Source organism: Schistocerca piceifrons, chromosome 3 (assembly GCF_021461385.2).
Source record: "Schistocerca piceifrons isolate TAMUIC-IGC-003096 chromosome 3, iqSchPice1.1, whole genome shotgun sequence".
Taxonomy (NCBI): Eukaryota; Metazoa; Arthropoda; class Insecta; order Orthoptera; family Acrididae; genus Schistocerca; species Schistocerca piceifrons.
In genome coordinates, this window is record NC_060140.1 from 807,156,041 (window position 1) to 807,168,950 (window position 12,910).

At 35.6% G+C, this 12,910-nt stretch overlaps 1 protein-coding gene across 1 annotated transcript in view; it reads right to left on the reverse strand.

The window, feature by feature from the left end:
• Window positions 1-456, reverse strand: part of LOC124789430 (golgin subfamily A member 7) — a 96,405-nt gene extending 95,949 nt beyond the window's left edge. Inside the window, exon 1 of the mRNA XM_047256774.1 lies at window positions 307-456. Within this exon, the coding sequence (XP_047112730.1) occupies window positions 307-315 (9 nt within the window). The 5' untranslated portion in view covers window positions 316-456. The remainder of the gene's footprint in view (window positions 1-306) is intronic.
• Window positions 457-12,910: the final 12,454 nt, after the last annotated feature.

A 12,910-nucleotide genomic window follows, 5' to 3' on the forward strand; every position in this document is an offset into this window, starting at 1 on the left:
CACTCTATGGAAGACACACTCATGCGAAGCGAATGCGTGACTTAAATCACATTCAGCATCTGACTGTCAACCGCATAGTATTGTAAACAACTGGCCTATTTATATAAAAACTACAGGAATTTGCAGATCACGTTCTACTATTTTCTTCACAGTTAGTAGTCAACAAGACTGAAAGAGGAAACATTTAACAACAGCGCGTAAGAAGAGTTTATACGGACGCAACGTATATCTGTCAAGAGCAGCCCTCACTAAAACATAAACAATGTACCACCACGATGTCGTGTTTACTGCTCGTTGGGAACTTACCACAGGCATTGCCTTCTCTCCTTTTTTTCGACAAATTTTGACGCCGTAAAAATACCTCTTCCTTCGGAAATACTTTAACCCGCACACTTTGTATATAAAATTACTACTTACACCTACGACAGAAACAAAGATTGTACCAAGGTAAGATTGAGAAAACATCAATATCATCGTAGACATCAGAGACAATGCTTTTATGGTCAAAATAACGTTATCTATGCTTCTATGAGATCGTCAAGCAACGACAGGTTGTGGGTGCTAGATACGTTTCATCTGGTATTAAACGGTATTATAAACTATCGTAAAAATGCACTATAACAAATTACTTTTACAGGGTTCACTGACTTACAGATTCGTATTACTGCAGCGCATAAGAGCCGTCTTTGTAGTACCATATGATGTCGTACGGGAGCAACTGCTTTTTTGTGTTTGCAGAATGACAACAAATAAATTAATTAAGAAATGTGTAGAAAAAGATCTACTTCGAAAATGACAATTGATCTTCGGTTACTATTTTTGGCTGATGTGCCTACTAAGGCGAAGATGCCATGTACGTAAGAGTAGTAAAAATTTTGCGAAAGATCAGGTTATTATAGTTGGTGTAGCACTGAATAGCCTGGCTAAGAACCGTAATTACAGCATGAGGGGTGACTTGGATGAAAGTGCAGTAGCAACTACATACAAAAATGTGAGTTTTGTGGAAGTCTAGCATTGCCATGACCAGCTCCAGGTAAACAATGCTGTGAGCCGTGTGGACAGTCTTAAGCAGGCTACTGCTGGTTGAAACGAAATCTCGTATGAGTGCAGCGTTAATTGCTACAATTAGGCGATTGGAATATACTAGACATGGCCTACACCTGAATGGGAGAGGGAATGTTAGATTGGCTAAGCTTCTTTCATGTAATATATAAGGGGCCACTATCACACATAGCAAGATTCCTGTTGTTAATGGTGTCAAAGTGGAACCTTTTTTAGGTTAGAATCTGGATTCAGGCATTCTGTTTTGAAAGAATTGAAAATAACAGAAGAGCATCACAAAATGTTTAATACTGCACAGAAAGGTAAAGTCAGCTTATTTCATCAAAATATTAGAGGACTGATTAATAAAGCAGAAGACTTCTTCTCTTATTGGAAAACTTAGAGAGGTCTGAAAAAACAGACATTCTGTGCCTGTCTGAGCACCACTTAACAACAGGGTTAGATTACACTTACGCAGTTCACTCGTGCAGAAATGACACAGGAAAGGAGTTGTTACATACATTAAGACAGAATACAAGTTCAAAACCATTGAGACAAATAGGTTTTGTATGATCAGCACACAAAAGTGTGTGCTTGTGAATTAATGCTGAAAAATAGTTCACTTTTAATTGTAACTGTATATAGATCCTACTGGAAAAAATTTGAATTAATTATGAGAAATCTGGACTCCCTGCTGTGCTATCAGATAGCAGCAAGCAGTTAATTGTCTGTGGTGACTTCAATGTAGATTTTATGAAGGATTCTAATAAGAAAAATTATCTGGAAGATCTTATTTGGATCCTACAATTTGATCTCAGTAATTAATTTTCCAACATGGGTGGATAAAGATAGTAGAATCTTAACTGATAATGTTTTCTTTGGTGAATGTCAAAGTAAGAAAATAACTGTTTACCCAGTAACAAATGCTCTCTCTGATCATGATGCATAGTTAGTTAGTTAGGATAAATAACAAAGCACCTTACTGTATGGATACTCCTCAGCAGAAATCAGTTAGAATAATTAATGACTCCAGGACAAATATTTTTAAGAATAGTATACAGTACATGACATGGATGTAATTTGTAATGAACCAAATGCTAACATACAGATTAATCTATTCCACAATAAATCCATATCATTATTTAACAATAGCTTTCCACATCAGCTTATCAGAAAGAACACTAAACGGCAATTTAAAGAAATACAGATCACTAGACAGATTACAGTATCTTGTGGAAGTAAAACAGAAATTTATCTTTTGGCAAGAACAAGTAGGGATGCTGCAGTAGTTACACACTACAAAAACTACTCAAAATTATTAAGAATGTAGTGAAATGAGGGACAGCAATACCAGCCACAGAACATGACAAAATCATATTCTGAGCTCAAACATAATGAGGTATATTGAACAGAAGACCCACCCCCAATGCCAACAAGCATGAATTTAGAACACATCAATCATGTGAAAGCCAGCTCGCACTTTTCTCACGTGGCATACTGAACACTTTGGATCAAGGCAATCAGCTAGATGCTGCATTTCTTGATTTCTGAAAAGCGTTTGACTCAGTAGCACACCTACCCTTACTGTCAAATGTACGATCATATGGGGCATCATGTGAAATTTGTGACTGGCTTGAGGACTTTTTGGTAGGAAGGACGCAACATGTTATCCTGGATGGAGACCCATCGTCATATGAAGAACTATTTTTGAGTGCACCCCAGGGAACTGTGTTGGGACCTTTGATGTTTATGTTGTATATTAACGACCTTGCAGACAATATTAATAGGAAATAGGAAAACAACAGTTACGTCAGTGTATAGATCACTATGTGGTGACCCAGAATTTTTTAAAAATAAGATTGAAGAACTGATGAGCATCTTCCATGAAGAGAGATCACCAATAATTGTATGTGGGGACTTTAATGTCAATATGTTGGTAGATAGTTCATTTAAAATTAAATTCCTCAATATTTTACACAGTTTCAACCTATATTCTAATATAGAAAGTCCTACAACAGTATGAAACACTTCAAAAAGTCTTATAGATAATATATTTTCAAATATAGAGAGCCCAGATACAGAAGGTTTGAATATTGACCTAGGGATATCTGATCATAACGCATTTATTATTGAAGTGCTCACAGTTCCAATACATACAAAAACAGTACATCACATGTATAAGAGAACTTTCTCTTCTGAAAACTGCAACCAGTTTGGTATCACACTGACTAACCAACCTTAGGCAGAAGTATTGTCACAAACTGATTCAGATGCTGCTTACAGTTTTTTCTCCTCTTTGTTCATGACAAATTTTGAAATGTGCTTTCCAAAGAGATTAGTTAAAATCAACTCATCTACTCATAGACACACAAATTCTTGGATCACATCTGGCATTAAAAACTCTTCCAAGACTATGAAAAGACTAAACTCTGAAATTAAAACTAATACTGACCCTAATTTCAAAAACATGCTAGTAGCTACAAAAAGGTATAGAGAATGGTAATTAATCTAGCAAAAGTATTAAGTAATGATAAACTAATAAGGAATTCAGACAATAAATCAAGGACCACATGGGAAATCGTTAAAAGAGAAATAGGAAACAGTTCTAAAGACCAAGATATTGTACTTAAATTTAGTGATAAGATTGAAATAAAGAAGGAAGTCTTGCCCACTTACATTAACAACTACTTTCTAAGTGAACCTGATAAATTAATCAAGAGCTTTGCCGAAGAAGGGAGAACAACAGCAGCAAAAGTAGTCAGTAGAATGAAAATAAGTGCCACTAATAAATACGAAATACTGAAAGTAAATAAGACTATGAAACCCAAAATGTCTGCATGACTGGACGAAGTGCCAGTGACAATAATAAAAAAAAGTCACCTCACAAATCTTGGCACCACTGGTACATATTGCCAGTTTATCATTCAATGAATGTTTATTCCCCCAAAGGCTGAAAATTTCTAAGGTTAAATCATTATTCAAAAATGGGGATATACATAAGGTAGAAAACTATAGACCTATATCCCTCTTTCCATCTTTATCTAAATTTTTTGAAAAACTGATGAAAATTAGCTTCTTTGACACCTTCAATCTTCTAAATTGTAATCAACATGGTTTTTGTACAGGTCACAGCACAGAAACAGCTATACAGGGCTATACAGAAAAAAATATTAGTAATTTAGACAATAATAAACGTGTGGTAGGAATCAACCTAGGTTTTTACAAGGCCTTTGATACAGTAGATCATCAAATTCTCCATGACAAACTGGAAGCAACAGGCATCAGAGGAATTGGGAGGAAATAGTTTGAATCCTATCACCAAGATGGAACACAGGTTGTGGAACTCACCTCATCTCAGAATAAGCAAAAAATAAAGTGGGTATCCGATACTAAGAAAGTGGCAATATGTGTCCCTCATGGCAGTGTTCTTGGCCCCCTATTATTCCTAATCTATATAAATTACATTGAAAGGACCAATAGTTAATCAAAAATTATGTTATTTGCAGATGATACAAGCATAATTATAAGTGATGGTAGCAAATCGTTATTCACTATAGCTGAAAAGGTTCTGAACAGTGTGCAACAATGGTTTTACACTAATAAGTTAACACTCAATTTAAATAAAACAAATTACATACAATACAGTAAAGTAAATGAGAAGGATGATCAACATTTATCATTGAGTGACCCTGAAATAGAAAAAGTTGGACATGTACATTGATCAGCATTGGAGCTGGAAAGACCATGTCACATACATATCCAAAAAACTCAATTCAGTGCATGTTTTGCACTGAGAATACTTTCTAGAGTTTGTGTGCTGAGTGTACAAGACTAGTGTATATAGTTTATTTCGATTCTATTATATCCTATGAAATAACGTTCTGGGGTGCAACTAAATGTCGCTTGAGAGAAGTTTTTAAATTACAGAAAAGGGCCATTAGTATTATTACACACTGCTCTCCACAAACACACTGCAAGCCCTTGTTCATGCAGCTAACCATACTTACAGTACCATCTCTGCACATATTAAAAAGCATACTGCATACAAGTAGACACTTGAGTAGTTTATGTGTAAATTCCGATCTTCATGACTATAATACATGTATCTGTAAGAACCTGCATTTAGAAAGAACAAGAAAAACAAAAACTCAGAAAATGTGAGCCACTATGGAATAAAGCTTTATAATGCTCTGCCACTCTGCAGCAGGGGAACAGAAGATAAAAGTCAGAATTAAGAAAGTTTCTGATAAATGATTTTGTATCATAGAGGTATATTTTGAATCCTTAACTCACTAACTGACAGTTGTATTGTCAATATCGTGTTGTTTTCATTGTCAGTTCTATGTTTCGTTTATACTCTTTTAACTCTAAATTATGTGTAATAAGTGTTTTCCAAAATGTACTAAATATATATAAATCCATTACATACAGTACATGTAAAAAGAGGTATGTAAAAGAAAAACCCATTAATTCAATGTTTTAATTTTCAACATATTATATAACATTTATTTTATGTATTTTAATTCAATGTTTTAATTTTCAACATAATGATAATTTTATGTGTTTGATAGAAATCTGCAATATTCTGCTGTGCATGTTCAGGACAGTATTATGACAATTCCTATACCATGTAAATGATGTAAAGGATGATAATAAATGAAATGAAAATGAAATAAAATCAGGCTTCTTGCAGTTGATGAAGTTACGTATATTGAAGTACTATCTGAAAGAAACTGCATAAATATTCAGTCAGATTTTGATAAGATTTCAAATGGGCAACTTGCTTTAAATGTTCAGAAATGTAAAATTTTGCACTTCACAAAACAAAAAAGCGTACTATCTGATGACTATAATATCAACGAGTCATTATTGGAACTGGTCAACTTATACAAATAGCTGGGTGTAACACTTTGTAGGGATATGAAATGGAACGATCACATAGGCTCAGTCATGAGTAAAGTAGGTGGTAAACTTCAGTTTATTGGTAGAATACTGCGTACATGCAGTCAATCTACAAAGGAGATATCTTACAAATCACTCATGCACCCGGTTCTAGAATACTGCTCAAGTGTGTAGGACCCATACCAGATAGGACTAACAGGGGATATTGACTGTATACAGAGAACGGCAGCATGAATACTCAATGGTTTGTTTAATCTGATGGAGAGTGTTACAGAGATACTGAAGGGACTGAACTGGAAGACACTTGAAGATAGACATAAACTGTCCTGAAGAAGTCTAATAACGAAGTTTCAAGAACTGGCTTTAAGCGATTATTCTAGGAATATACCACAACTCCCTATATATCACTCACATAGGGGTTGTGAAGTTTAGATTAGAATATTTGGTGCACACACAGAGGCATTGAAACAATAATTCTTCCTGTGCTCCATATGTGAATGGAGCAAGAAGAAACCCTAATAATTGGTACAATGGGACATATGCTCTGACATGCACCACACAGTGGTTAGAGTATAGATGTAGATGTTGAGGCAGATATTGAACGAATGGAAGTACTGTAAATGATTAGCCACAAATAGGAAATGCGTTTAATAACCATTTCTTAGATATAATAGAATGCATATGGAGAAACAGTTCAAAATCACAACAGTGAAAATATGACTTCCATAAAATTCAATCTTATTAACAATCACCAACTTCTCCTTCTGAAATGAAGAAAATTATACATTATCTCAAAACTAAAAGCTCATTGGGGTTTGATGTTTCCAATAGCATACTAATATTTTGTTTCCATGTAATAAAACCAGTCTTATCTGGAATATATAATGCATCACTAACTCTTGGTATTTTTCCAGAGATACTGAAATATGCCTTTGTTAAACCCCTCTCTAAGAAAGGTGATAAAAGAGATTGCAATATCTACCGACCTGTTTCACTGTTGATATCATTCATCAACATTTTTGAGATGATGATGTATTCTAGAGTAATATCTCACATTAGCAACAATAGTATCCCTAGCAAATCATAGCTTGGGTTTCAGAAAGGTTGCTTAACTGAGAATGCCATTTACACTTTCACTCACCAGATTTATGAGCATTAAATAATAAAATAGCACTGGTTGTAATTTTTTGCGACCTGTCTGAGCCATTTGTCTGCGTGAATCACAGTATTCTCCTAGATAAATTGACGTTTTATGTGACTGGTAGTATAGCCAACCAATGGAGAATGTCACATCTAACCAAAGGAATGCAAAAAGTTGTACTTAGTAATTCAAGCAATATCCTCCAGGGATATAATTATGGAGTTCCCAAGGTTCAGCTAGTCACCTAGTGATATAACATGCCTGACAGACAGCAAAGTAAAATTTGATAACAAGCTGAGGAAGTTTCTCCTTTACAACTCCTTCAATTCTTTAGAAGAATTTCTGTTACAGTAATGTGTAAAAGTTGATGTGTAGGAATTATTAGCTCACATCGGCATATCTTTTCTTTCCTTTTTGAAAAATAATAAATAAATAAAAATAAAAACACTTAGAATGTACAAATTAATTTGCAATCTGAATGTAAAATGATTAATTCCACATCATTACAGCCTATCATGCAAAATGCTCCAAGGACCATGTAACTAACTAACTAACTAAAACGTTGAATCACACCACCACTAAGGTTTCTTGGGAAGAAAGTTTTGACAGCTGATGTCATCCATCCATTGCTGATCATGTAACTCCCAAGCTCAGTTCCTCCCCATACACAGTCATGCACAGGTCTCCATATTTCGTTTTGCTGTGGTTTTCATCGTTGATATCAGTTTTTTTGTTTGTTAATTGTTATAAATTGTTTGGTTCAGTTACCTCTTTCGTTAAAATTTACAATAAATGACAAAAGATTAATTGAAGCAGTGAGGCAGCAGTCTGAATTGTACAACACAAGCACACTAAATTACTTGTCCTCTACTATGTTTATAATTTTTATACATGCTGGTATGGTATCTAATATTTTACAATGAAGTGGATTGCAATGTGACTGGAACTTGAAGTGGAAAAGTCCTGTGGTTAGAATCAGATTGATTAGTAGGTGCAATTTAGTTGTATGCTATCAGGCATTTGTAGTGTTTCATAAAGAAATGGATTGAAACCTTCAGACGCTACAACTTGTTTATTTAAATATCATGAGTTTGTGCTCGGCTTATTTATCATGAAGTAGCTCTTTGGATTGCATGTGAAACAGTTCTGCAAGCTTCAGTCACCAGTAGTTGTGTGGTTTCACTAGCTCAGCCCAGTACAAGGAGCCATGATAAAAGATGTAAAGAAAACTTATAAATCTTGTAGAGAAAGCTATTGAGGGAGTAATGACTACTGCACAAAAATTTGCACTGGGCTAGCAACCAAACTTAAACTTAAGCAAATCAGTTTTTCAAGGGGTGTGATGGCAGCTCGTAGCACTGCATACCTGTTAGTCTTTCTGGGTGCAATTTGATATTACAGATGAAAAAAACTGATGTTTGACTTTCTAAAACATAAAATGTCCCTTGAAAAACTGATATGTGGTTAAGTTTAGTTGCTAGCCCAGTGCAATTTTTTGTGCAGTAGTCGTTGCTCCCTCAATAGCTTTCTCTTCAAGATTTATTAGTTTTCTTTACAACTTTTATTTGGTTTTTATTAGCCCAAATGCCTTATTTGCACTGGGCTTAGCTAGCGAAACCACACAAACACTGGCACTGGTGCTTGCAGAACTGTTTCACATGCAATCCAAAGAGCTAGACACAAACTCGTAATATTTAAATAAACAAGTTGTAGCGTCTGAAGGTTTCAATCACTTTCTTTATGAAACACTACAAATGTCTAACAACATAAAAATAAATTGCACCCACAGATTCCTCTTACTCAGGCTCTTTGTATAGTGTGTGAAATTCCTCTTCTGTACCCCATAATGATATTTTTCGGAATCATACTCTTTTTTGTGTTGATTTTCACTTCTGCCTTCCTTCTCTAATATACAAGCTGTCCCTACAAGCCACAAACCAACTGAGACCAATGAATGGGATTTTTGTACAAATTTGGACTCCAGCATCCACTTATGTATAACCTACTGCGTTGTGATATGTATTTCAGGCGTAAAAACAATTGAGAATCATCTTGCAACAATTGAAATTGTCGCGAAATAACAATTGAGGACAGCCATACAAGCTGAAATTATGTGGCTTGAGGTGCTGTGACCTGACGGACAGTGTGAATATACATTGATGTGTGTTCACACTATCCATCACGTCACAGCATATGGCAAAGGAGGAGGCGATTTTGACGTCCCTACTGGTCAACATCGACAACAAGCGGTTGCCCAGCAGTTACATGAAGATTCTGTTCCCTTTCAAGTATCTCCAGGAATACATCAGATTCCCTGATGGATGGTATCAGCCACTCGTTAATGGCCACGAAGAGGAAAAGATGGAGACATTAGAATAAGAGCCCTCTAGCTTTCCCAGCATGAGAAATAAGTAGCAAAGTGAGGTTAATCTGGAATTAAGAAATCCAAACATCTTCATTGCAGTAACAGTGTAAAAGCAGTTTCTGCTTCTGATCCTCTTCAACAAAATATTAGAAACATTTTTCTGTAGAGTCTGTAGTGACTCAGAGGTCTTAGAACTTCTACATGCAAACAGATAATGGTTCATATGTAGTTTATATGGAAAGTTTGGATAGAAACATAGGCTGCCTGCATCCTATGGCTCTAAGGAAAATCTGCACCTTTCGTTATCTGTACTGAAGAATGCTATAATTAATATACCTTCTATCGAGAAAACCAGATGGAAGGTTGAATTAAAATTTCCAGAAAAGGCCAGTTTATTAGTAAACAGTTTAGTATTAAAATCTAAAAATATTGAAGCTTGCACTCCTTTCATTGCTCACAAACATGGAGTAATAAGAAAAGTTGATACAAATCTTGAAGAAGTAGAGATTTTGGAAGTCATATAATCTATATTACCTATTCTATGCGTTAGTAGGTTTACTAAGAAATTTGTAATGGATGTTAGGTAACAAACTGTGAAACTGCAGAGCTGTTTGTTGATATTCGATTCTCAGATTTTACCAGGTGCTCTGACTATTTATGGAACTAGATGTCCTGTAGACCCTTGTTTGCCAGCTGTCAGGGAGAGCTTTAACTGCCTCCGATATGGGCATATCAGCAAACAATATCGATCTCAGATGAGCTGCAACAAATGTAGTGGGCCTCATCCTATGGAATTCTTGACATACCTGTTGCTATTTGTGCTCACTGTGGTGGTCAACTCCAATCCACATATCGATACTGTCCTGAATATCATAGATGGGGAAGAGCTCAGGAACTAGCTACGTTTAATAGCATCGATTTCAGGGATGTGCTGAACAGTATCCATATGCCAACCTTCGCTTCCATCACAGGGGACAACAACTTCTCTATCCTGGGCTGATAGTTTCTGTTCAAACAAGCAACAGCGCACCCACGACAAGCTTAATGGTTATCAGTGTGTGAATGGGGTTGGTGCTAAATGTGTGGGTTAGGCTCTTCAGACAAAAATTGCTCACTGAACTTATTGGCGACAAGCGGAAGTAAGCGAACACCCTAATGTACATGAATAGTCGCAGTACCGAAACTTGCTGTACCCCTCGCAACAAGATGTCAGAATCCCTATGTGCCTGGTGCTCATGGGGTAACAACTTTGCAAGTAGTAAATCAATGACAGCTTCTAGTTCACAATTAACAAATCGATAAGATAATAAATGTTACAGACATTATGATTCAAAATAAGCGACGAAACAGTGCTATGAACGATAATGATATCATGCTTCTCGTAACAGATATCTTTGATTCTCTCTCAACAAATTATGAAGCCTATTAAAATGTTACAAGATCAATTAATTCCAATAGAGAATGCTTACAAAGAGAACTATTCATCAGTCAGCCTGTTAGATGACTCAAAACTCCTAATAAGCCTGCTTCAGCCTCCATTTATAACAGATGCTGATCTGAATTCCCATCATGTTCCATGGAGAGGAAGCATGAGTGACAGGAGCAGAAGAGTTTTGATGGATGATATCAAAGACAATAGCTAGTGTTAGTCAATGATGGAGCTCCCTTTATGGAGTCTACTCCCTTCCATAGAAGTTGTGCAATAGAAATGACGCTTTGCATCCTCTATTTTAATGAACTTTCTAACTGGCATGTTAAAACTAACTCAACGGGTCCAGAGTCTCGCAGTAGAATTATTCATTAACATAAACTTGATACTGAACAAATATTTTATGCTAATGGCAAGTGGAAAAATTCAGAAGCCAACTAGGAAAAATATAGGGCACAGTTTGGAGAAACCTCGAAACTATAGAGAGTAACTTACAGGAAAAAGAAGCATACCAAATTTTAATAAATGCTATAGAAGCCATAGCAGATATCAGCATTCCTAAGAAAAAAGCGTTTACTATTATGAAGCAACATTCTGACAAACTGCAACACTTAAATAGATTCAAAACCAGAAATTTCAATGATTGAATATAAATTTAAAAAATGAGTAGGTGTTGCCAGATGGTGGTTGCATGTTTGTCATCCGCAATACATGCAGCTCAGTGTGGTAATACAGCCAATGTTTGGCACTGAGTTCAGCATGCAGCTGAGAATACAACACATAAGGGAAATTAACCAACATCAAAAACTTTTAAAATGTTCGTGGGCCCTGTGTCCGACAGGTGGAGGCCGCAAAGTGACTTCATTGTTAGTAGATGAATGATCGACTCATTCTTTGCATAGCTTGCGTGAAAATCCTGCAAGACAGAAATAAAATGACCAGCCCAAGTATCTGAGGGACGTAGAGCACAAGACACAATGAAAAGTAATGATTAAACATGAAAAGTATATGGTCATTAACATCCACTAACCATGTGCCATCGACACCTCTGTACCTGCCACAGACCTCTGGAAACACATCATACAAATAAAAAATCACATAAAAATGACATGACCTTTGTTGGAAATAAAGGCAGAATAACTTTAACTACATACTACATGAAGGAAACCTAACTATCATTTACATAATAATCTTTACAATGAGCAGAGCAGAATGGCGTCCATACCTTATGAGAGCAAGACAACAAAAGATAAATCCCACAAGAGATAACAAAACATCCAAAGTAGAAAAATATCTGACAAACGAAATTAGCCTAGCAATTCGATATGAGGATTTAGGAGTCGATACACTTATGTAAATGAGTAAGTTTCAATTAAGAGCACAGGCGCATCGTTGCTTCACAAACAGTTCATACATAAAAAATAGGGCAATAACACAGGCACCCTCAAACGCTTAAAGATATACGAAACACCAAATACCTTCAAGTGTTCGACCAGTGTTAGGGAAAAGCAATGGTACAATGGGTTGCTATATTTTCATTCCACAAAGTATTACAATACATTGGATAACTCGGTACACAGGTTAAGTGTGCATATACCACAAGAAATTCAGAGCGTATTGCATACAGTGGAATCAGATAGTGATTTTGATTTAGTTATTTGCAAATGTGACAGTTATTTAAGTAAATTATAATTCAAATTAAATCTTAAAGTATTTGTATCTTGACAAGGGTCACATGGATCCTCAGATTGGTGTTAACTTTAAAAGATTAACATTTTTCATAGAAGTACTATGTTTTACAAATCAGGTATTTCACATTAACTAGGTTAGTTAAAGGTTTCACATAGTATAGCAGATTCAAATGATTTCATATCATAATTTTGCAATGGATGAATTTTGGAATGATTGTACTTCAGATCATTACTATTTTCTAGGAATTTGGCTGATACAGTGCTAAGTAGATTTGACGTCTTCATAGATCAATGTTAACACACCGTCCAAAGAATGGTTGAAGTTATACAAACACAGTGTA